This window comes from Ambystoma mexicanum, chromosome 2p, assembly GCF_040938575.1.
Source record: "Ambystoma mexicanum isolate Mex_15411 chromosome 2p, UKY_AmexF1_1, whole genome shotgun sequence".
NCBI classification, from domain to species: domain Eukaryota; kingdom Metazoa; phylum Chordata; class Amphibia; order Caudata; family Ambystomatidae; genus Ambystoma; species Ambystoma mexicanum.
The window spans coordinates 939,975,085-940,001,545 of NC_090923.1; the positions used below are offsets into that span (position 1 = coordinate 939,975,085).

The window sequence follows — 26,461 nt, forward strand, 5'->3', positions numbered from 1 at the left end:
CGGACGCTCAATAAAGTGTTCCGCATATCGCTGAATGGAGGGGAGGACCTCTGGCGCAAACTGTTTGACTTCCTACGCAAATAGTTTAGTTGAGTTTGTTTATTTATAAAGCACGTCCGAACCCTCAGGTAGCTGGGCGCATAATCATGTGCACAGCAGCATTACATATCGTTACACAAACATCTTAATACACCAGTCAGAGCATACATTAGTCCAAGCTCTGAGTAGTTACATACAAAAATAGAATATACAGGGAACAGGGTACAAGATATTTACAGTGGAGAGTAAGGATCGGGTTACAGGGTGATCCTGAATCGGATGTAGACAGGGTGAGCATTACTTACATGGTGGCGAGCGGCGGCTGGCCGGGCGTGTCATTGAGAGATTAGATGTTTAGGCTAGTAGCCAAGATTTCACCATGGCTCTGAATGGCCAGAATGCGGCTTCCGATCTAATTGCAAGAGGGAGGGTATTCCAGCACTGTGCTGCAAGCAATGGGAAGCTGGAACCTCCTGCTGTTTTTAGGTTGTAGTTGGGGACCTTTAGTTGGTGCAGGTAGGGGGTTCTGGTGGGTCTAGTGGAGCAGTGTCTAGTGAATTTGTCTGAGAGGTAGCGAGGGGGGGTGCGTGACAGGCACTTATGGGTGATGACTAGGGTTCTTAGCTTAATTCTGTCGCGGATCGGGAGCCAGTGGATTTCTTTGCTCGCCGTGGATATGTGAGCCTTGCGCGGGAGGTTAAGGGCGCATCTTAGTGCATTATTTTGCAGGATCTGGAGCCTGTTCAAGTTTTTTGTGGTAGTGCCTAGGTAGAGTGTGTTGCAATAGTCTAATTTGGACAATATCAACGCTCTAGATAAGGTGAGGCAACTAGAGGTGGAGAGAAAAGGCCTGCAGGCATTGATCAATTTATTGGTGTAGATAGTGGTAGAGATGGTGGAGTTTATTTGTTTTTTTAGTGACAAGGTGGAGTCGAGGTACACACCTAGTGTTTTGACCTCTTTGGAAACTTTTATGATGTTGTTGTCAATGGTAAAGGATTGGTGCCTTTGGTCAAGTTTGTTAAGGCGAGCCTGGGAGCCAACGATAAGCAGTTCTGTCTTATCGTCGTTGAGGCAGAGACTGTGTGTGGCCATGCAGGCTTGGATTTCTAGGTAGATTTCATTAAGCTTTGCAATATCCTCTTCATAGCTGCCAGTGAGGGTGATGAGGACCTGGGTGTCGTCTGCATAATTAGTGTAGCTGACACCCAGATCGTCAAGACGGTCAAAAAGGAGCTTCGTGAAGATATTGTAAAGTGTGGGGGAAATGCAGGAGCCTTGGGGCACTCCACATGTGATTGGGATAGGGTCCGCAGCCGCAGAAGGGGCGAAGACCCTAGTCGATCTGTCAGACAAAAATGACTGGATCCACTTAGTGGCATTCTGAGAGAATGCAGCAGCCGAGGAGAGGTGTTGAGTGAGGATCTGGTGGTCAACAATACCGCACGACCCCGCATCAATCCGCTGGGGTCGCGCCAGCGGAGGCCCTCTTTAAACGGGCCCCACGGGGACTGTTGCCCGAAGTTGAAGGTCGATATCCGGGAGAGATTGACAACAACCGGGTACGAGCAGAGAGTGCCGCCCAGAACAAGAGAGAGACGGTACGGCGGGGACTACCAGATAAAGTGATTGCAGTGGGGGACACCGTGCTGGTGCGGAATCGGAGGCCGGAAGGAAAGTTGTTGTTGCCGTACGAAACACAGCCGCTGGGGGTGACCCACGTCAAGGGATCCATGGTCACAGCAGCCAGTGCCCGAGGGACGGTCACCAGGAATGCATCATTCTTCAAGCGCATAGAGGCGGCACCAAACCCGGAAGAAAGCGTCATGCAGGGCCCTGAAAATGACACAGGATCGTCACCGAGAAACGATGGACCGCCAGAGACTCCTGGGACACCAGAGGTGCCCACAGCTGAGGCACGCAGGTACCCAAGCCGGGCGGGACGCAAGCCGCCACAGAGGTTCCAAGACTTTATTATGGACTCTGCCTCGTAACCAGTGACAGACTGTCAGTTAAACTTTGAAATTGTTATTGTTGATTGTACTGGTTGTTAAGATTTCTTGTTTGGGGGAAAAGGAGGGATGCCGCGTAGTGACTACGCAGTTGTACGCATGCGCGAGCGGGACCGAGGCTCACGCATGCGCCATGTTAATAAAGACGGTCCTCCGGCAGTTGGCGCCAGAGAACCGAACGTACTACACGTCTCCGGCGTGGTTCCTTCGGCGCGAGTGTGTGGCTGTGTGTGAATGCGGGTGGGGGCCCTGGCCAGCCCCCACCACTCCAACAGTAGCTGATTGGCACAAGGGCTCATGTAGATACTACTTCAAAAGCTCTGCCAGAAATCTAAAGTACTTTCTAACCGGAGCTAAAAACTGTTGCGGCCAATACTTTGGCAATATATCAAGACTTGCACTCGTGTCATGTATCTATGCTTAAGAGCTGAATATGTAAACTATAAAATCCCCACTTTAAAAAACGACTCCTCGCCGCGCAGAACACTCAAACTATCGTGCGTGTAATTAATTGTTCTTAATAAAACTGCCCATGCTTTGTTGAATCGTTATGTCCGATGTCTTTTATTTAAACGTTTTATTGAAAAATGACGACATCACTTCAGAAACACGAGGAAGTTGCCAAATTGCAGGTACGACATTGTTTTCCGTTTAGAAACGTGAAGTCCTCCTAGTTCACAACTGATAGTATATAGAATTCAACGCTCCACAACTTCCAGGTTTGACAAGTGTGCGCAGCGTGTCATTCCGCAGCGGCTGTTCCGTCCCAGCACAAAGGAAAAACGGAGAGGATGGGGCCGGCGAAGCGAGCGCCCCTTCCACTGTACCCGGGAACTTGTGTCACAAATTCAAACATTTTAATAATGTGTTTTTGTAAACCTCCCTGTGGGGCACAATAACTGGACTACTTGGTGAACTGCTACGTAAATCAGTCGCACTCCTCTCACTATTGGTGACCGCCGTCCTACACACATATCTTTGCAACGTGAGCTTTAACCCACTAAGCTATCGTTTCAATGAAACGTGACAACAGAGGCAGTAGCATTAGATCCAACCAGTCAGACCATCGCCGCTTTAAGAGGGGTTGGGCTGCCATCGCCCTTTTAAGAGGCAGGTTTGGCTCTGGGAGGAAGTGCAGAGAGCAGTGCATTGTGGAGTCAGGGAGTGGAATTTAGGACAGGATTGTAGCTTAGAAGTAAGTAAGTGACACAGAGTAACAAATAGGAAGAGCCAGCGCTGAGGACCAAAGTAGCCCCCGGCAGAACGAGGATACAATGTGGGCTGTGCCCGGTGGGCAGTGAGAGTTGCACGCCGGGGTGTGACGGGAGGCATCAGGAAGTGCTGAGGGGGAAGTGGAGCGGCAGCTGTTGCAGTGCTGGATGGGACACCCCAGGCGGAGGCTGGGCAGACCTACATCGAGGAGTGACCGAACGGGGCAGGAGGGGCCCATTTACGCCCCTGGGATTCTCCGCACCCACAGACTTTCAAACAAAGGGCTTCCAGTTTCACCTGGGCGGTGTTAATTTCTCACACGCCAAAGGAAAGTGGGCACGGCGTCACGATGAGGTAAGTTCTCGCTCACCCAGCACTCCCATGCACACCCACTCGCTTGCTTCTTGTGCTTCCACTGGCTGTCCTGTTCATTCGTTGTATTAATTGTAAGGCAAGCTGAATGGAATCCAGGCGCTATGCCCAGGCTACGAGAGGGGTTCGTTTCTTTTGGGGGTATTCTGAGGGGAGCTTGGAGTGTATGCAGCAGAGTGCGTGCCGCGTGTACTTCCTCTGGCGCGTCACACCTGGCTCGCGTACTCTCTAACTGGCATCTTTTGGGGCACAGGGCGTTGTCCTTTTCTTTCTTTGAAAATGCACGTAAGGCCCCTTGCTAGTCTCTGCGCTGCACGGATTGAGAATGGCCGAGGAGTCGGATTGCCATTTCAACTTACAGTCGCCCCTGTTAGTTAGTGCTCACGTTTGCGTGTACCTTTTCAGGAAAGAAAAGGGTTCACTTGTGTTAAACTTGAGGGAATCTACACAGCACGCCTCTGGAAAAGTCCGTATACACTGACCGACGACGGTTGACGTTTTATGTTCAACGTGGGACACGCATGCAAAGCAGTAGATGTGGTTTGAACAGATTAGGTTGCAACGAGGAGTTTACAGTAAAGGGGTGGCCCAGTGGTCTGACGGGCACATATCTGAAGACCACGCTAAGCCTCAGGGACATTTCTACCATAGCATTGTTACTTTGAGGTCTCATGGGATTGCCGGTTGCCCCCACAGTAACCAGCAGTGGTGAGCTAGGCTGGCATGTTGGCAACAAGCCAGCCTAGCTCTTTGAACTAGGGTGGTTAGCTCAGGGGTTTTAATTTCCCACGAATCGTTCTCACAATAGGCGTTATTAATAGCCAATACCATCTCCCCAAGAGAGTTCGGGTTCTTGCTTATTGAAGCCCCCACCCCCTTTACGGAGGAGTTGTTTAGATCTCGGGGACGAGCGCTTCCCGCCGAGCAGGGGCAGCTGGGAAGGTTTGGCCACGCCCCGTGCCTGCTTGGAGCCGTCCAGGTGTTGCTGTACGCCTGGGCCTGTGCCCTGGAGGCGGCTCAGGCAGGTGGGGCCTCTGGAATGTTCCCTCTGTTTCTTATGACATCCGGGAACTGGATGCGCGTCTTCTCCATGAGCCTTTTAGTTATCCTGTCTGGGGTTCTAGTGTCTGCGCTCCGTCCAATTGTAAAACGAAGTAAACCTAGAACTGTCAAACGCCCTGGAGGGGGGAGGGGTGTGATACTTGACACGCTCTCCTGATTGCGTAATTTGGGTTGCACTAGAAACAAAACATCTCACCCTAATAAGAGGCCTCCTTTAAAGGGGGGGGGGCGGGGGGCATACCAGCCCTCCCCTACCTGCCTCGGGGGATCTTGCAAGATGGTGATGGTAAAGGTGAAAAAAATGGCCAGGTCGCTCAACAGTGTTTCCCTACCTCCAATTTACCCCAAAAAACAATGCCATTCCTGCTGCTCTACTTGCCCAACTGACATCTCTTTTTAACGTCATTGTATGCCCCGCGCCTTTTGCTTTCTGAAACTTACTTTTAACTTTTGTTTTTTATTTGTTTATTTGTGTTTTTTTTTTTTTTTTTTTTTTACATCCAAGATTACGAGTCCTATAATCAAACAGAAAGAACATGACTGGGTGAGCATCTCTGTAATGGCTATGTTGGCTAGTTGTGCTTTATCCCCCACCGACCCCGAAATTCTGGCAGTTTCTGAATGGACTTGCTCACCTTCACAGCTGCCGTGAGCAGAGCAACGTGTAGATAGTGCCGTAAAATCTTTTTTTTTTAAACGGCTCCTTTCTTGTTTGTGAATGTTGAGGCAATTGGGAGTGTGACCCCACACAGAACCAGTTTCCTACTAGGTCTGCCTGCTTCCAAGAAAGCCAGTGTCTAACACAATAAAACGACCTTTACAGAATAAATCTGATGTTTGCGAGCGACTTGCAAAACGTGTTTGCTTTGATGCGGCTCATCAATTATTCTTAACATAACGTATAACGGCAAGATGGAAGTCTGTAACAATGTCTAAACCAGGGGTCCAAATATTAAGAGGCAAGCTACTAGCCAGACATAAAGTCCCCTTCTCCCTCAGCTATCCACATGACACAAAGTATTGCTTTCCAAATATGGATTTTCACTCGCTAAGGGCGAGTGCAATTCTGAGGCCCAGAGAAGGGGCAGGTGACCTTATTTATACACTTTTTTTTTATTTTTTATTTTTTAGTCTGTGTTGAAAGTACAGTGGTGTAAAACAATGCATTTTTCATGCTTGCATTAGTTTTCATTCTGGGGCTAGCAGTTTCCTTCATGATGTGGAAAATACCATTACGATAATTAGTTTAGCTGTAGTAAACGCTAATACTAATTGGAACACCCTAATGCCGTTTCGGACAACGTCACTGGTCAATCTGCAGGCTACAAAAACTGGTATAGCCCGCAGACTGATTACAGCCCACAACTTAATTGAAAGTTCTTGCCTGCGCCGCTGCCACCACCCACTGCAGCCTGGAAACTTGCTGCATTGGTCTACGTCTCATACCAGAATGGAAAGAGTTAAAGTTCAGTATTGCATGTTGCAAGACCAACCTCCCTAATGTAGCCCCGCCTACTAAATAAAGCGGGATAAAAGTGAATGATGCAGCAACATTTGCAATGAAAGCAAACATGTCCTCTTTAATATTTTGCCAACATAACGTGGCCCCTTACACACACCCCCTCACGTTCTTTTGTCCACCGTACAATGTGAATGGCTTAAAGGGGGGTGAAACAGGAAAAGTAAGTACATTGCACACAATGTTAATTGTTATGCTGACCCACAAATGCACCTAGCAAAAAAGGCAATATGCTGCAGTATAAAGCACACCATCAAACCCCAATACTGTTAGTGCTATCATGTGCACTCCTAAGAAAAAGAGGATAAGAAGGGCACTACATGTTGTAGTTCACAGTTTGTCCTTTAGAAATCATAGATATGATAATTAGTAGTTTGTATGGTTTGTTTTCGCCTGGAGCTGCCAATCTCAAAAGAGGTCCTGTAGCACTAGGACCAAAATGATCAAAAAAACTTCCAAGAAACAAAGTGTATCCACTAAGTTAAGAAAGGCGCATCTCAGTTTGCCCCAATTTGGTTGCTAATATTCAGTCACTGATTTATGATATGGAAGTAATAGAGTTCCAATAAATTCTTTTGGCAGGAATTGTTTAATTCACATTCCTATATCGTTTGCCGCCAATGGAAGTTTAATTTTTATACATCACACAATGAGTTCTCATCTCAAATTGCCCATAATACTTTGGTGCCAATGCATTTCGGATACAATCCTTCTTCAGGGCGGTATTATAGCAAAAAGCATAAAAATTAGTTTAACTAGTAACAGTATATGTATATGCAAATATAGTAATTATAACAAATATAACAATTATTGCAGACATTTGTAGAGAGTTATTTCGAAAATCACATACCCATCCACGAGTCATGTTCATTTGGAGAGGAAATAAGCAAAAATAAAACAAAACGGTATGTCAATTAGTTGACTAAAGTAGAAAGACATTCTATCATTTTCTTTTAGCTCTATATATTTGTCATACCTCGGTCAAGCCGATCTCTGAACTCGAGTCGTTGTACGTATACACAATCAGATCTATAAGCAAATTAAACAACAATTTTGAGTCATCCTCAATCTCTTTCGTGGGTATGTTAATCCTAATCGGTACTGCTGTACTTACTCAGCTCCTGCCGTGCACAACGTGTAGCTGCAGACTGAGCCGCTTGGAACGCGCTCGTGTAAGTTTACCTTTCGTTTTAAAGGTCACCATGGAGACGGTACGAGGCGTCGTGGACCGACCTGGTGCACGTACGCCTCGCGCCCCACCCCCGAGTGTTAGCCCGGGGGCGGGGATGTCTCCATGGTGACCAGCACTCTGTGAGACAGTGCAAGTAGTTAACTGTCTACAGCGTCAATTGGCGCCGTAGCCGTAGTAATTGGAAAATTAGCAGCGTGTGTCAAATTTTTTAAAAAATTTTTTGTCGTAGTAGTGTTTATATGCAAGACATAAGGTCCGCATTAACAATTGAACATATGGAAGAGATAAACAGTCTAGAGCATTTTCGCTCCCGAACATATTTACTGTCGCTACTAAGTCATTAGAGCAATTTGGGGCAAAATAAACAGCGCAATAATACAACTAGGAAATAAATTGTGACAAAAGGATAGCAGATATATGACAGATATTTACATGGCAGGTGTAAATCTTCTTTAGATAAAAAATCGAAGAGTAAAGAAATAATTAAGTTGACCAAAATGCTTTTACAAAAAGCACATAAAGTTTATTTCTTCATTGAGCCCCTTTGGAGAAAGGGAGCTCAGCCGGTCTATCCAAAAGGATTCTCTTTGGTCCATCCTTTTTTGGAAATTCTCGTGGATGTCTCTTTTTGAAACCACCTCTAGGATGACGAAACGGATTTGGACCAAGTTGTGTTTCTTTTCATCCCAATGTCTTGACACTGCTGAGTTTGGATTATGGTTTCTTATGCACGATCTGTGTTCATTCCACCTAATTTTTGCTACTCGCAATGTCTGACCCACATAGTACAGTCCACACGGACATTTGATAGCATAAATCACGTTGGTTGAATCACATGTAGCAAAATTTCTCAGTCTGATTGTCTCTCCTGTGTGTGAATGTTTTATTGTCTCTCCTCTCATCACATAGCTGCAATTACTGTGACGGCCCCCTCTTATGCTAATTCATTCATGCATAAATTCGAATCCGAACATATACTACAGAATGAACATTGGTTCCTGAAATTAAGTCTCTGGATCAGGTACATTGACGATATATTCGGAATATGGAAAGATACGGAAGAGGAATACCTAAAGTTCTTCGCACATCTGAACAGCATAGATGCTCGTATCCATTTCACTCAAGAACACTCCCAAACCAACATACACTTCTTGGATGTAGACATTAAGATTACTGACACAGGATATCAGACTACCATCTTTCGAAAACCCACGGATCGTAACAATCTATTACAACGTCTCAGCTTCCATCAACCGAGCCTCATAAAAAATCTTCCATACAGCCAGATGCTCAGGGTGAAAAGATTGGTAAGTGACCCAGAAGACTACAAGCTAGCTATCCGTGAGATGGGGAAAAAGTTCCTGGAAAGAGGATATACAGAAGAGGAAATAAACACAGCAGAATCACGAGTAGCTACACAAAACAGAGAAGAGCTATTGAAGACAAAAACCAGACAGGAATCAGTTCCACCATTAGTGTTTGTGTCTAGATACTCACGACAAAGTAATCGCATTAAGTGCATTATTCAAAAACATTGGAATACTTTATTATGCGATCAGAGAGTTGAACATCTATTTAAGGAAGTACCCACATTTGCTTACCAACGGAGTCAAAACCTAAAAGATAGACTGGTTCAAACTAAACCAGCACCTAAAAAGAAGCTTACAGAAAGAATTGGGACGTTTCCGTGTTTAAGTTGCAGTAATTGCAGCTATGTGATGAGAGGAGAGACAATAAAACATTCACACACAGGAGAGACAATCAGACTGAGAAATTTTGCTACATGTGATTCAACCAACGTGATTTATGCTATCAAATGTCCGTGTGGACTGTACTATGTGGGTCAGACATTGCGAGTAGCAAAAATTAGGTGGAATGAACACAGATCGTGCATAAGAAACCATAATCCAAACTCAGCAGTGTCAAGACATTGGGATGAAAAGAAACACAACTTGGTCCAAATCCGTTTCGTCATCCTAGAGGTGGTTTCAAAAAGAGACATCCACGAGAATTTCCAAAAAAGGATGGACCAAAGAGAATCCTTTTGGATAGACCGGCTGAGCTCCCTTTCTCCAAAGGGGCTCAATGAAGAAATAAACTTTATGTGCTTTTTGTAAAAGCATTTTGGTCAACTTAATTATTTCTTTACTCTTCGATTTTTTATCTAAAGAAGATTTACACCTGCCATGTAAATATCTGTCATATATCTGCTATCCTTTTGTCACAATTTATTTCCTAGTTGTATTATTGCGCTGTTTATTTTGCCCCAAATTGCTCTAATGACTTAGTAGCGACAGTAAATATGTTCGGGAGCGAAAATGCTCTAGACTGTTTATCTCTTCCATATGTTCAATTGTTAATGCGGACCTTATGTCTTGCATATAAACACTACTACGACAAAAAATTTTTTAAAAAATTTGACACACGCTGCTAATTTTCCAATTACTACGGCTACGGCGCCAATTGACGCTGTAGACAGTTAACTACTTGCACTGTCTCACAGAGTGCTGGTCACCATGGAGACATCCCCGCCCCCGGGCTAACACTCGGGGGTGGGGCGCGAGGCGTACGTGCACCAGGTCGGTCCACGACGCCTCGTACCGTCTCCATGGTGACCTTTAAAACGAAAGGTAAACTTACACGAGCGCGTTCCAAGCGGCTCAGTCTGCAGCTACACGTTGTGCACGGCAGGAGCTGAGTAAGTACAGCAGTACCGATTAGGATTAACATACCCACGAAAGAGATTGAGGATGACTCAAAATTGTTGTTTAATTTGCTTATAGATCTGATTGTGTATACGTACAACGACTCGAGTTCAGAGATCGGCTTGACCGAGGTATGACAAATATATAGAGCTAAAAGAAAATGATAGAATGTCTTTCTACTTTAGTCAACTAATTGACATACCGTTTTGTTTTATTTTTGCTTATTTCCTCTCCAAATGAACATGACTCGTGGATGGGTATGTGATTTTCGAAATAACTCTCTACAAATGTCTGCAATAATTGTTATATTTGTTATAATTACTATATTTGCATATACATATACTGTTACTAGTTAAACTAATTTTTATGCTTTTTGCTATAATACCGCCCTGAAGAAGGATTGTATCCGAAATGCATTGGCACCAAAGTATTATGGGCAATTTGAGATGAGAACTCATTGTGTGATGTATAAAAATTAAACTTCCATTGGCGGCAAACGATATAGGAATGTGAATTAAACAATTCCTGCCAAAAGAATTTATTGGAACTCTATTACTTCCATATCATAAATCAGTGACTGAATATTAGCAACCAAATTGGGGCAAACTGAGATGCGCCTTTCTTAACTTAGTGGATACACTTTGTTTCTTGGAAGTTTTTTTGATCATGTGCACTCCTGCCACCAAAAAAATAATAAATATCCAAAACTGTCACAGAAAACAACCCAACCGAAGAAACTTTTCCAGATGTACTACCAAGTACATCTGTCCATAATTCTGTGTACCACCTCAACCACAAATGTAAACAAAACTGGAGTCCCCAGTCTTTTTCCACGTGGCCAATTTATCAATTGCACCCTTAATTTCTATGGCACCACACACTTAAACCTCATACATTTTTGTTGAGAAAACGACTCTTTCCAACCTGTAACCATTTTCCCAATAATTAATTTCTGCAACATATATTTATAATTTCTCATTTGTTCTACTTTTAATTCAACACTGAGGGTGTTCTAATAGCTTTATAGACCCGCAGCTCGGGCTGTACCTTGCATTATGCTCCCTCATACCTCGTTAGAGGCCCTTGCTTCGCTCAGGCCTTTAATTCGGTCTTCAGGGCCCATAACGCCCTGTACGGCCCTCGCTGCCGCTCTATAAAGCAATATTGTAGTCCTTGAAAGCCAACACGTTTAGAGCTTAGAAGTAATGTGTCGAAGTGCCTACATTACAGTGTGGGTTAAAATCCTGAATTCCGTGAGTTGACTGACCACAGCAGAACCGACATACATTTACTACCCTGTTGCTGCCAGTCATTGAAGTTGCTTGGCCCTTCAACAGTCCTGCACCACCAAAGGCGGTACTTTCTTCCTATGCCCTGTTGTGCTATGTTTTTGAGTCTTGCGTGGCATGTGGTTTTTGAGCGTTGGGGTCTGCATGAGGTAGGGGACTAATGTAGGAGCAGAACAAGGTTCGTTTTTTGAAATGCTGATGTGTGTAGATCTGAAAAGATAAGACTGTCTTTCAGGTTTCCAATGTAAATTGTTTGTGTTGTCTGTGGGGTCTGGCAGAGGGGTATTTAAAGAGTGTAGAGTGTCTAGTGGGTTAAGAGTTATGATGTTGACACACTGAAACGCGCTCTACCCTGACTTGTCTAGTGGGTTAGTGTGCTTTTTAGGGAAACTTGGTGCAGTCGCATGGCCTTCGGTGGTGGGCGTTTCATAGTGCAGCATGTTTCTTTTGGTGAGGGGGACACCTAAAACATTTTTCAATAATTAGGGTGCAACATCAGTTGTCACTGTATAGGTCTCACTGCCCCCTAAAACTATTGGGCCAGTAGAAGGTGGGGTGAAGAATCTTTATTCTGTCCCATGGGGCTGAATATTAGACCCCCTCCCCTCCCCCTCTTGACATGTTATGATTACTTGCCAATGATCCTGTTACTGAGTCCTTGTCATCCCAGTCCTTACTTAGTGGGGCATCTCTCTAGTCTTCCATTGGAATTCTCCTGCCTCCCCGACCACATCTGGCGTGATCCTTGATGTGGAAGGGAATAGGGGCACTCCAGTCAATGATTCTCATGTCGGTATTGTAGGACGTTAAGCCCCAGAATTCCCCTTGCCCCCTTCACGGGTGGTTGTGGAACTAGGACTGGGAGGACTAAGAGAAGGCTTGGGACTAAAGCAGTTTCCATTAAGTAATCTTTATAGCCCCTCATCACTCTTCTTCATTTATTTATTTTTTTTTTTTTAATTGTAAAACTACAGTTTAATACATGTATCAAACTTTTGTTACAAGAGTTTCCCACTTTGGCTGTTATACACCAAGTAAAGCTAAGTTGACATTGTCGTTTCCACTTCTTTTATTTCTTTATCCTTTTTCCTCACGCATGATGAGGTCTTGTCTCATGTCCTCAGGTTTGATCTGTGGTCAGGATTGCGTCTAGGAAGTTTATTATACTGCATGTGAGTTTGATGTTTTGCCCGGCCGCAACTGTTTCCCACCACTCATCTGCGTCATATAAAATGGGTTTGTAAGAGTGCAGGTGTAGTTCTCGGGTAGTGGTAAGCTCTGTACAGGATGTTATTAGATGTTTTAGTGATTCCACTTCACCAGAGTTACAAAACCTGCATTTATCTGAGGGAGTGACTTTAGATCGACGTTGATATAATGATTCTCTGTTGTTCAGAACATTTAGTCTGAATTTCAGGAATTGATTCCTGTGGTAACGAGATGGACACGTTGTGAGATACTTCGGGGGGGAGTGTAGTTTCAGCATACTCGTCAAGTCTGGGAGAGTGGCTTTCCGAGTTACACGAAGCTCGTGAGTTGATATCCAGTCCCAGATTTCGAGTTTTTTTTTTTGCGTGCTGAGGTCGGTTGATCAGCTCATCTATAGAGATGTTAGCGGCTTCCATGATGGTTTTTATTTTACGCTTCCATGTTTGAAGTATGTTTGATTGTGAATATTCTGCCTCCTTTGCAAAAATTCTATATGCTGGAATTTGTGAACCAAGTAGTGTTTTCCTCATAAATGATAGGGATTGCCATAGTATTGTCATGTAGAGAGTTCTGCGTCAATTCGTATCTCAGAGCTACAGTTGAAATATATTTTGGAAGACTCAGAGCTCGTCTCCAGAACTTCCCTTCGAGTTGTTGCCACAGGGAATGCTCGATGTTCCAGCCTGTCGCCCCGCCAAAAGTTATGGTTGGAATAAATTTCTGCAGGTAGAATGTTAGTAGTGGGGCTATTGAAAATTTTCCAAAGTCTTTGTTGATTTTGGCTCCTTGGCGACCTAGTTTATCTGCTCTTTCTAGAAGATCGCTTGTCCATGCAGATTCACAGATGGAATTGTTAACCAGGATGCCCAGGTATCTAATAGATGATACGATGTTTAATTCTGCTTTTTCAATTACCCATTTAAAGTTGTTATCTTTTCTCGATACATTTTTTCCAATACACATGATCTTTGTTTTGTCTGTATTTAGTTGCAGGTCGTTGGCCTCTAAGTACTTGTTCAAACTAAGTAGTAGATGTTGTAGGCCAATCTGAGTTAGGTCGATCAACACGATGTCGTCGGCATATACGAGACATTTAATGGAGGTTCCGTTTATTTTTGGAGAGAAACAGTGGACAGTTTCAAGCCAGTGCGGTAAATCAGAGATGAAAAGTTTGAATAATTCAGCAGCAAGGGGACAACCTTGCTTGACCCCTTTATGCGTGGGGATCGGCTCTGTGAGTGTACCTTGAGAGTTCACCTTCACTTGTATTGTTGTATTAGTGTGCAACGCTATAAGGGGGGTCAAGAAGTTGTGCTGGGCAATTCCACCCTCGTAATTTAGACCAAAGTTTGCCGCGGTTTATTGCGTCAAACGCTTGTCTGAGGTCGACAAATGCAAAAAAGATTTTTTTTTTCGCTTTTAGGGCTTCTAGTTTTAAGATGGATAACAGGGTGAGATTTACATCAACACCGACTTGTTCGACGAAACCTGTTTGTCGACAGTCTGTTTGTTTTTCTTTGGCAGCCCAAGCCGTCAGTTTCAAGCGGACGAACGATCCGAATATTTTCCCCATCGTGTCCAGCAGGGCAATAGGCCGGTAATTCGAAGGTTCGTCTCGACTTCCTTTCTTATAGATTGGTACCACTATGGCCTTGGCCCAAGATGCAGGCGTTTTTCTAGACTTTGAGATTTGTCGAAATAGAGTTTCCATAAATTTGGCCCAATGATGTTTGTTTTTTTAGTGTAATGTTGGAGATGTGATCAGGTCCGGCTGCACTTGAGTTCTTTAGGTTTCCAATTGCTATTGCCAGGTCTTCCTGTGAGGGTGTTATTTCCCAGGCTTTGGAGGAGGCAGAGAAAAAGTCTTGGGTGTCTTGGAGCGGCTGTTCATATGCCTTTGTGAAATAGTCGACCCACTTCGCGCTAGGAATTTCATTTGACATATTTGGGTTGGTTTTTGTTATTCCTTTATTTAGTATGGCCCATATGTCACGAGAATTTTTGGTGATTATTAATTTTAACATAATTTCAGCTCTGTCTTGTTCGATGATCGCAGAGTGAGATTTAAGCCAGTTTCTGTAGGCTCGGCGGCGCGTTTTTATCTCCTTTTGTATGTCGTTTTGATCGTGTTTGGACTTTCTTATCAGCCGTATGTCTTTTCTTAATGATTTTTTTGCTGCAACTATTTTATTGCTGTAGAGGTGTTTTGTAGTGTTGCCATAGAATCTTAAATTTGAGTGTTTTGGCAGGAATGCGGCCAGCAGGGGAACATATTCAACGTCATTAGACTCATCAAGGTCGGAGACTAGTTTCATGATTTTCGGGCCGTTGGTTTTAAGCCGGTTTCCAGCAGCGTTTATCGACAGAGGTATTTCATAAGTCTCAGACAAAAAGGGGGTCTCGTGATGTAATAATAAACATAGCATGTCGTGGTCACTAGCGGACTTCGGGATTACCTCGAGTGATTCCACCCTTTTGAATATGTTTCGAGAGGCCCAAATATAGTCCAGGGTTTTCCTGCATTGGAGTCGCTTCCAGGTTGTGTTGCAGGGTTGGTCGCCCTTTGTGTTTCTGTTGACCATCTGACAGTTTCGTGAGGCAAGTGCTCGAGACCACAATTTGCCTCGTTCAGAGACTTCGGCTTCAGGTATGGGGTTGTTCTCCATGTTGTGAGGATTAAATTGAAACCAGCTGCAGTTCAAGTCGCCGCATATAATTACCGATAGGTCAGTAAAATTAAGGAAGGCATCGTCAATTAGAGTTGTGACTGAAACAGTAAAGTTTGTGGAGGAGATCTTTGCTGGGTTCCAATAACTGTTGATTACAAGTAAATGACTGTGGGTCTTTGGGATTTTCGTGTCACATCGGATAATCGTTCCTTGCACAAAAGGATTCGGATTTATTGTAACAATTGGGGTCATCCAGTTATAGATTTTAACCAGAGTTAGTAGGCCTGAGAGAGGGCGGCCTTTGGAGTTTTTTTTCGCAGGGTTAAAAAAAAACACTGAATCCGTCTTTAGATGGTGCTTCGCGAAGCCATGTTTCTTGGAGGCAGATCATGAAGACCTCGTCTGAAGGTTCTACAAAATCATTGAACAGGTGCGTAAAGCCACGGGTATTCCAGGAGATCAGACAGAGCTGTGTCTGTGTTGCTCATTGTCAGTGGTTTTGGTCGTCTCTTCTGCTGACTTCTTGTCTGCCCCCATCGATTCTTGTTTTGAGAACCAGCTCTTGTCGAGATCTAGGTGGAAGTGATAATGATTTCCGTAAGGACGTTCGACTGATGTTTCTTTCAGGTTTATTTGCGTTGTGCTTCCTGGTCGGGTTTTGGTTTTGATTTGTCAGATCTGGTTCCAAGGAAATGTCAAACCCAAACACTAACGACTCTTCAGCAGCTTGCAGTAAGATGTTTTTTGCAGTACAAGAGGTTAAATGTAGTAGCACTTGATCGGTGGATTTTTCAGTTGCATATTCAACAATTTTGATGTCGTCTGTCTTTATGGACCGAAGTTGAGGAACACAGGTAAACAGTTTTAGAACGTTAGTTCTATTTAAGTTTAATTCGTGTTCGTCAGATAAGATGTTTTGCAGTCGGAGTTTCCATGAGGTTGCTGCAAGTTTTGACATGTCGCCATGTACTCTAGAACGAAAGTGTGAATCGATTTTTCTCTGGTTTGTTGTTAGCTTTGGATTTAATCTTGAGCTGACAGAAACAGGCAAGGTCTTTTCAGCATTTGAAAAATCCTTTTTTGGAATGTCGCAAGGACGTCGATTGTGCGGTTTTTCATTCGCTGAAGTTTGTTTTGATGCCAGGTTGTTAGCAACCTTTGCTGGCGTGGCTTCGTAAGAGGAGAAGTTGTTTATTTCACTTCCAGTTAAATATGTAGAGAGATCGCATAGGTCTACGGAAGATTCATTTGCCGAGCGAACCGGGATCTCAATAATCGAGTCTATGCGTCGGCGTTTTGCTGTTTGTTTAGGCATGACTTTGTTCTGATCTTTTGGCCAGGCAGGTACTTGGGTTTGTGAAGAGTTCGGTTGTTGATGAACATTTTTACGTTCAAACAAACCAGTTTTTTTTGGAGTGGTCAGAGTTCTTATAAATTTTTTTACAGTATGACGTGTATTTTTTTTTTGTTGGGATTCCTTTTGACCACCTTCAGAACGTTTCTGTTTGTCTGTAGTTGAGCCTTTCTTAGTTGGATTCGCTATGGCAATTGTTTTAGCAGGAGCGCTAAAAATGTTAAATGAGGAAGGTCGGAAGCTCACTGAAGCAAGTGAATCCTCAGTTTGCTACAAGATTCGTCAGGGGAGAGGCATTTTTTCCTAGAGGGTTTGTATGACAAGTGAGTCTTGGTTGATCGCTCTGTTGCTCATGAGCAAGTTGCGCCAATTGGGTTGGAGCAACGGCAGAGATGTCAGGTTTTGAAAGGGCGTTTGCATTAGTTGTCTCAAGGATTAGCACGTCGGGCTGGTGTCCGGTATCCTTTAAGACCGAAGGGGAACATTTTGAACACGATGGTGTTGCATGCAAAGTGGAGTTCGAGTTGACGTTTTTCCTCATCCATTTCACTGCATCTAGCAGGCCTTCTGTAAGTGTGTCATTTTGGCAGTGGTGTCTGGCGGCCAAGTCACCAAGCCGCTCTTGCCATCTTGTTGTCTGGTCAGCATTTTTTTCCATTTGCGTTTGGAGAAAGCTTGTAAAGCGATCGAATTTGTCTAATTGTTTGACCAGAGTCTGAATCATAGCACCTTGGTCAGATATTTGGCCTTGTAGAGTTTCATATAGTTTGGTAAAGGGCGCCAAAGCAACAGCAGAAGCTGCATGGACGTTGTTATGGATTTGCATGATGACTTCAGATATGGTGCTTGCTTGCAAGATGTTTGCTAAGGAGGCGTCTTGTTCGTTTGAAGATGAAGTGGAACAATCCAGATGAAACTTCGAATTAATGGGTGACAGGGTTCGAGGTAAAGTAGACTGTAAAGTTTCGCCATGGGGAGACTTGTTCGTGGCAGATGGAGTGCTTGCTTGGGCAGTTTGTTGATCTTGTAATGGTACCAGTTGTTGAAAGTTTGACTTTAATTCTGCAATTCGTTGTAGGCGTCTTGCTCTAGCAAGCGTGCTACACTCCAAGCTGGATGGCTTGTGTGTTGTTACTGGTAAAGACGAGGTTGGGTAAAGTCCATTCGGAGGTCTCAGCGTTTCTTGATCTTCAGGGGCTTGGCATGCATAGCTACTACAGTTTCCTTGACCTGGGTGCTCTAATGAGCGTTTAGCAGACATCGCTGCCAAATTGGGTGAGGGCAAAGAGATTAAAAGGCTAGATGCAGGTCTTGAGGGGTGTAGAGTTTGAGGCGGGTTTTTTGTTGAGACCGTTGTTGAAGATTTCTCCTGTGTAGATAGAGCTGTTGGATTCATAGCGTGTGTGCAAGATGAAGAGCGTGGCGCTGCCTCATCATATTAGCAGATTTAGAAGTTCGTCGTCGCTCACCGTGAAGTGCTGCCGGGGTTGGGAAGCTGGTGCGTCAGGCGCTGTTGGATCTAGATGATTCGAGGGGTCACAAATCGTGTCCGAGATTGAGTGTGCTGTGGCCGCAGCTAAGCTCAGCCTAGAATGTGCTGTCACGACAAGAGGAGCACTGGCAGGCTGAGCTGCCGTATCTTCGCCCCTGTTGTTGGTTGGTTGAGAAGGCAGCAAAGTGACAACAGGGACGGAAGGAGAGGTAGCCGGCACGGGAACTTCTGGAACATCGTTACTAGTGGCGTTAAGAGAATCTTGACTCAGTGAGTGGACTAGTTGCCCGTGCCCTTCCTGATGAATTTGCTTCACAAGTAGGTTTACTGCAGTGGCAGTGGCTAAATTGGTATTTAAGATGTGGTCTTTGGGACAGGAGCGCCTGGGAGGTCGATCTTCGATTGTGCATTCGTGTCTCAAAGCTTTATGACATGTGTTAGGTAGTTGACAGACAGAGAGCTGTTCTGAATGGGCCTCGGATAGAGCAGCTGGTAGAGTAAGAGATGCAAGCAAGACTCGGCCAGCAGTTTTGCTTACCTTTGTGCTGGCTGTTGATTTCATCCCTGTCCATGGATTGAGCATGCGACGATGTTGGAGAGTTTTCTTTCTCGTCTGGGGTCCTTCTGCTGTTAGCGTCATTTGGTGGTAGATGGTGTCCGAACTGAAGTTGGTCCTTTGAGGCGCTGGAGCGTCAGAGCGGGTCCCGGTGCAAACAGAACTCGCCGCGGGCTGGGATCAAAGAGGCAACGCCTCCGCAGTCTCCCGCCCACTTACACGCCACCAGCGTACAACAGCCGTATAACAGCCAGTAGGCTTATTTCCACCGGGCTTACAGCCACAAGGGTGGTAGCCTCCGGCCTTTCAAGTTGCACCAAGTCACGTGATGTAGGACACGCCTCCTCCAGGAAGCGTGTAGGGAGTCCGTGGGTGTAAGAGCCTCAGGCGGCTCGTATTTCACGTAGGAACGAGTAGAAATGAGGGCTAAAAGGCTGCTGCTGCACGAGTCACAGGCACGAGAGTGTTTCCACAGATAGACTCTCATCTCTTTAAGTTCTTGTAGAATGTTGATATACCCAGCAATACGGAGGAGGACACTGCACCACAAACATGGGCCAACTACCTAGATGCAGTGCAAATAAACCAAATTTACTAAGTGCATCTGTCGTTGACTGCAGACTGAACAGAAGGACCAACATACAGTTTGCAGTAAATAATAAGCCCAGGAGGGGCGGCCATGTGGCAGGAAGGCCTGCCAGGAAGCAGACCTAGCACAAGCAGATCTGCCCTGAACAGAGCCAGGAGGAGGCCGCCCAGAAGCCTCAAACGCCTTGCTGACGATTGTCTGAATCCACCTGCTCTGCATCGCCATTGTTGGCTGACCTGAGCAAAAGGTGTCAAGCAGTTCCTCACACTGTCTAGTTCCTGAATTACTGGGCAAGTTTTGCCACCCTACCAATATCAACAGGGTTGGGATGTGCTGTTGAGCACCCAGAAAACTAAGAAGGGCTAGATCTCGTTAAGCTGTAACTCTGAAGTAATTTTGAGCCTGAAGAGAGGAAGCTGATGAAGCACCTGAGCCTCTGGCACAGACTGTAAGTAGGGCTCAGAAGCTGCTAGCCTGCGAGTGGAGGCCACCAGGGAAGGGCACTTGTAGGAAAGAAAATACACTGGCAGATTGGTAAAAATGAGGCATACACTTGGAGGTTTGTGCAGCAGCTTTATTGTAGCCAACCTGAGCCCAGCAGGACTCCACCAACTACCCTGGAACTAAGAACCCCACCACATAAGTAAACAACAAGGTACAGCAGGAGTCGAATCCTACCACAGTAGGATTCCACTCAACTAATGACATATATTACAACACTTCTCCCCCCAACCCTCCATACACCACAAACACCAAAACACTCGTCCAACCACATAACCACACACTTCACTCAATCCAGAAAATATTGGAGGAAGCAATGAGAAAGGAAGTAGGCACAATAGGAGGACTAACTGTATAACCCAGAGAAGGAAGGGGAAGGCACAGAGGGGAACCTACTGTACAACAGCACCGAAAACATAATCATTACATTTGGAAGGCAATCTCCTCTCTCGGATAGGGTGATTGTTCCCACTGACCGGGGCAGTAGGAATTGAGGTGACGGAAGACTCTGAACTAGCACCAACACGACCGCGCTCACTGGACACCTCGACCGGAACAAGACCAGCACTTGTATCATGACAGCTTGAAGACACACCAACATCCCCACAGGGAAAATCAACATTTATATCCAACGTTGCCTCAGAATCAGAATCCCCAGAGGGAACACGCCACCACCAAAAACCGTGGACTGACCCGCCAGGTGAGACCATTGAGCTCTTTCCACAACCGCCACTCTCCTCATGCTCCATCTGGACCCATCATCAAGTTTAACATATCCCCGCCCAGTCTTCCTCACCACCCGGGGTTGCATAAACTTGCTACAACCCTTGGACACAAACCTTGGGTTCCTGATTTAGACGCGGTCCCCTACCTTCACAGACGGAGACTTCCTACATGCCAGATGTTTCCGCAAGAAAGACTCTTGCTTTCATCGCACCCGATTCAGAACTTCTTGCATGTCAACCTGCGAATGAACACCACCACCCAGCGCTGGCAACCTCAGTTTTGAGCCAGGTTTCCTTCCCCCGCATTAGCTCAAACGGGGCATGACCCGTAAGTGCTGAAGGAGTATATCTGTAAGCCTTCAGAGCCTCAGACACTACATTTTTCCACGGAAGACCATTGGCTAGAGTCAGCTGTACAGCCCCTTTTACAAAACGATTCATACGATCCACAAGATCATTGGCCTCTGGATTGTACAGTGAGACCCTATGGTGGTGAATGCCTAGACTCCTCAATCTCCTGAATGTGATCGTGATTGGAGATGAACTGTACTCCGTTATCGGTAACAATACCGGCTGGTACACCTTCCCTATCAAAAACTGCACTCAAAAACTCCACAACCTTCTCAGCTATCTCGGTGGACAATGCTGTGGCCTCCACCCACCTGGAAGTGTAATCCACTATAAACCTGAGACCCCCACCCAAGGTATCCATCGGGCCCATTATATCAACGGCCACTTTTGACCTACTCCGGGACCGCAACAGGATACACAGGCTGGGGAGACGGAGCCTTACTCTTGTCACTTGCGCAACACGCCGCACAATCCCTTACCACATCCTCTACATCACCATCCATCCTAGGCCACCAATACAGCTCTCTCGACCTCCTCTTCATCGTTGACCTTCCTAAATGACCCTCGTGAGCCAACGCCACTAACTTGCCCTTAAGCGACTCTGGTGGAACCAACCTTTGGCACCTGGCAATACCCCAGGGCCCCTCTGACAACTCATGCCATACATGACCGTAGAGCTTGGACAAACTGTCACTCAAAATCCCACTCTTGAGAGCTGATTTGATCTCGATCAATATGAGGTCACGGGCACACTCCTCGCTCCACACCAACTCACCCACAGCAGGAACCACACCTACCACCAAGATAACCATCCTCATCCTTTTTATCCACCTCTCCAACGTTCCCTGCACAGGGAAACCGCGACAAGCAGTCCGCCACAGCGTTCTTCACCCCGGGAACATATTCAACCTTGAAATTGAATTCGCTCATGTCCGCCATCCACCTCATGATTCTAGATGAGGCATGAGATAACCCCTTTGTCGTCAGAAGATGCACCTAAGGCTTGTGATCCATGCAAAGGGTGTACTCCCCACAAAAAGGTTCTAAAATGTCTCGAAGCCATACTGCGGGCAGTGCCTCCCTTTCTATGACCGCGTATCTTTGTTCCGCTTCTCTCAACACTCTGGAGGCAATAGCAATAGGGTGAAATTCACCGACATCCTTTTGTTCCAAAACAGCACCGATTCCATATTTGCTGGCATTGACCGTAAGAACGGTCTTCCTGCAGGGAAAAAATTATCCCAGAGAGGGAGCCTGCTCAAGTTCCATCTTCAAATTGTCAAACTCCATTTGACACTCACCGGATCACTCAAAATGAACACCATTCTTAAGCAAAGCCCTCATGCTGATGGTTTTATCAGCATGGGAAGACACAAAACGGCTATAATATTCAGCGAGACCCATGAATGACTTGAGCTGCTCCTTGTTCACGGGAGTTGACGCATCCCTCAACACCTTCACCAAATCCTCCTTAGGCTGGACCCCCTCTCGCATCCAAAGTATGTCCAAGATACGTCACACTGGGTACTCTTACCTTGCACTCACTTAACTTCACAGTGAGACCACTAGTTCTTAACACTTCCATCACTTGCAATTCTCTCCTATCGTGTTCGGAACGAGACCTGCCCCAGACTAGTATGTCAACTTGAAAGCACCTAACCCCTTGGATGTCCCAACAATTTCTCCATGATTCTTTGAAACACAGCGGATGCCAAACCGAAGGGCTTTCTACAGAACTGGAAGGCACCAAACGGGGTCACGAATAACGTTAACGGGCGAGACTCTGGTGGTAAGCAGTTGAAAATCAAACGTGGAGAAACAAGAGGCCCCTCCCACCAATGTGAGCATATTGTTTATATTAGGTAGGAGGTGCCTGTCTACCCAGATGTAGGAGTTGAAATCCCTATGGTCCACGCACATCCTCATATTACCATCAGCTTTACGTGCCAACACCACTGGGGCCAACCATTCGGAACTCTCCTTCTATAACACCAGCTTCCTGGAGTTTGGCCAGCTCACACTTTAGCCCCTCCCTGGCCACTATGGGAACTCTTCTGACTTTATGAACACTAGGTATAGCCCCTCTTTTGAGTACTATCCTGTGGGAAAAACCCCTTTAATTTACCTAACGTCTAAGTGAAAACAGTAGGGAATTTCTTCTCGAGCTCATCCGCAGTTAACTTCACTCTCGATTTCTAAGGCTGCCTGTTCGTCCCACCCAACCACAGAATCCCCTTTGTGGGCCACATACAGCTTCCCCCGGGTCTTGGGCCCCTCAAATTCAATTGTGGCCCACAGAAACCCCAGAACCTTTAATGGCACCCGGCCGTAAGCACATGGATTGATGTCCGGTGGAGACAATTCTAGCAACGTAAAGCTCAGGAGAGATCGTAGTGTACAGGGACCCGGTGTCGACCATCATCTCTATGGGTGCACCATTGACCAGCAGGGTGGCCCACGCACTCCTCCTCTCTTGGCCCACACTCAACAATAGCCCCCCCCCACACATTTTCACTCACTGGATCAGAGCAACCCACACACCCCACCACAGTCACATTCTCCCCGTATCAACCATCCTCACAACCTCTGTTTTGGGCAATTCCCCTACACATGCGGGCATAGTGTCCTCTCACTTTGCACTTACTACATTCAACAGTGGAGGCGGGACATTCCTTAGATCCAGTTCAGTACGGGGTGCCCACACATCGGGACCAGGAAGATGTCTGAAGACTCTGAGCCCCTCAGTACCCAGACAATTTAACAGGGTGGCCTCCTTTTCATCAGAGTCTAGCCCAACCTGCAGCCCTGAGATACACTTTGAATGTATCAGCCCATAGATCCCATGCTATGGCAGGTTTGCCTGAGTTGGGAAGAAAGGCAGAGGGTGGGCCCGCATTGCTGTGTTGCATGTTTCAGATGTACTTGACAGCCAACAAGTTCTCACACCTTAACCTGCACACAAGGTGGTGCAGAAAACTCCCCTACTTGTGAGTATGCTGAAGAATGAAAACTTGGATTGTCGCCATCGCACCCGTGACAGTCCTAACAGCAGTGCTGTCTCAGAAGTTTCACAGAATGTTCCCTTTTTAAGGAATATCAACCCTTTGGAGAAATGGCTAATAACGACAAAATCCTCATGCAGTTATAGAGTTCCTGTGGCAGTCCCCTTGCAAGGGTTGATGCACAATGAGTTAGGCTGGGAGGAGCCTCTTCAACTGAAGAAAGGGGTCACTGTTTAAGACTCATCCCCTTTCTCATCTCACAGTTCACACAGAAATCTCCTCTTCTCCACACTTCCCCTGTGGCGAGGGAGTCCGGACGCCTCAAGAGGGGGGGGGGGGCACCTCCCACGCGCGCAGCCCCTCACCTGATGCGCACAGGGGCACAGCGTCGGAAACCTCCTTCAACGACAACGGAGGCGGCGCTGCGCTCGACCCGGACTGGGGAGGGCAGGCCTCTGCATTGGGCTGCCCTGGTGTACACAGGATGCCTTGTGACACAGCGGTGTGGGGATCGCCGTCGCGGATTCTCAGTGTCAGGCCGCTCCTTCGGCGCTATCAAGTGCGCGCCGCTGGTAGGGAAACTCTAGAAAACTTCCTTCCTCCTCCCGCAGTACAATGGGTGGTAAGCTCAGCACTGGCGAGACGCTGGCTGTGGGAGACTCTTCCCTGCTGGGCCTCCTGGTTCAGGAAAGGCACGTGGGTCGCACAGGTTCGCTACACTCGTCGCCAGTGTAAAAATGAGGCATACACTTGGAGGTTTATGCAGCAGCTTTATTGTAACTAACCTGAGCCCAGCAGGACTCCACCAACTGTTAACCCTGGAACTAAGAACCCCACCACATAAGTAAACGAGATACAGCAGGTGTGGAATCCTACCACGGTAGGATTCCACTCAACTAATGACATGTATTACAACACAGATCTCCAGAGGCTCTAAAACGGGACCAGAGAGAGTCTGCACAACCAGGGGGAAGACCAGGTGAGGAAAAAGGGAAATCTCTACACCTCAAAGGAGACTGAAAGCAAAGTCCTAAATGGGGGGTGGGGGGTGATTAAAACCGAGAAGTTCCTACATGCATTTGCTGCCATCGGAGCTCCAAGAGTAGAGTGAGTCTGGCCCCTCTTGGGCGGGGGGGGGGGGGTTCAACACCGGAAAAGAGGATAGAGGTATGACTCAAGACACTAGGACCCAAGGAACAGTGGCTAGTAATGGCCTTGAGGATAGATGACACCTGCAACCCTGCACTGCCAGACAAGGGCAGGGGAAATGCCCTCCCTCTCCAGCCGTGTTTGGCAACAGGGCTATTCAGTGCAGATGGAACAGGGTGTGAGCTGGAAGAGCAGGCCACCTCCGTGGGAATGGATCCAATTGGAGTACAGGAGACCCCAAGGTGAAGAAGTGGAAACTGGGGTTTTACTTTGGTGTAAGGGGGGGAAACTAAATCCACACCCTGCTCGGGGGGGGGGGGGGGGAATGGCCTACTGAAAGAGCGGGCAGGCAAAAAGGAATGACGCCCATGGGGATGTGCGGACATCTGCACCCACATACCAGTGGATGCCAAGCCCTTGATCTGTACCTCAAAGAAGGCATTCTAGCTGGAGGCACAAGAGTCTACAGGGGCTACCCCAAACCTGTTGCATATCATCTGTAAAGTGGGGATTGCTAAGGAATACTCCACTGAGGCGGCAGCAGCCCTGCCCAAGGTGTCTGTTCTCACTCTAGCCGCCTTTGTGATGTAGACTAAGGGGACTGAAGATGGACTCCTCTGCCCAACCCATCATTTTATGAGCCACCAGCTTCTGCTTCCCTGTCAGTTTAACATAAGCCTTGGCCACCTGATTGTCAGAACCCCCCCACCCCCCCAGTGCTCCAAACCCTGCTTGGCTGTGGAGCCGGCACATGCAGAGCCATCCAGATGGCAGAACGTTACCTCCACTTTGAGCAACTCTCCCTTGCTTCCTTTGACCACTTCGCCTGCATGGCGAGGACCACAGTGTGGCTGGCATCAGTAATGCGGTTCCCTGGAGGAGGTGATCCTCCTCAAGCCATCATGCCTTACTTTCCTCCCTGATGTCGGTAGACCCCTTGAACCTCCTGCATTAGCCTATTGAGGCAGCTTCCCAATGGAACACACACATACACCATGAGAGGCCTGATGTGGTGCCTGTCCCAGGGAGCCATGAATACTAGCACTGCCCTAGCCTCCTGTACTGTCCACCGGTAGTGAGCTGAGACCTTGTTCTTTACCGATCAAAGAGCATGCTCTGAAGATTGGCGGTCCGGAAGTTTGGGCAAGGAACCCCTCCCGGCTGTTGAGTCTCCTCATAAGTCCCATTTCCTGGGTGGGATCCAGTAACGATTTCTGGAGTTTCAACACCCCTCCAGGTCTTCTCAGTAGTCTTCCATGTTCCCGCCTCAGCCCTCGCCCGCGTGGATCATCCAGCTATCTAAGTAGGGCAGAAGGCGGACTCCCAGAGTGTATGGCATGGCTAGCATGGGGCGAGGGCTTCTACGAATACTGATGGGAGGCTCCTTGGCTGGGGGTGCCAATCTACCCACCCCACATCAGGGGTCACCCCCAGCAAAGGGGAATGCAATAGGAAGGAAGAA

General features: G+C 46.6%; 1 protein-coding gene across 3 annotated transcripts in view; it reads left to right on the forward strand.

The window, feature by feature from the left end:
• Positions 1-3,172: 3,172 nt before the first annotated feature.
• VASP (vasodilator stimulated phosphoprotein) overlaps positions 3,173-26,461 on the forward strand; it is a 476,938-nt gene continuing 453,649 nt past the window's right edge. For 2 of the 3 annotated variants that reach the window (XM_069644704.1, XM_069644701.1), the window contains exon 1: positions 3,173-3,617. Coding sequence is in view for 2 of the 3 variants with exons in the window: in XM_069644701.1 (XP_069500802.1) it covers positions 3,613-3,617 (5 nt within the window). In the remaining variant the exon portion in view is untranslated. The remainder of the gene's footprint in view (positions 3,618-26,461) is intronic. The other variant, XM_069644707.1, reaches the window with a different exon arrangement.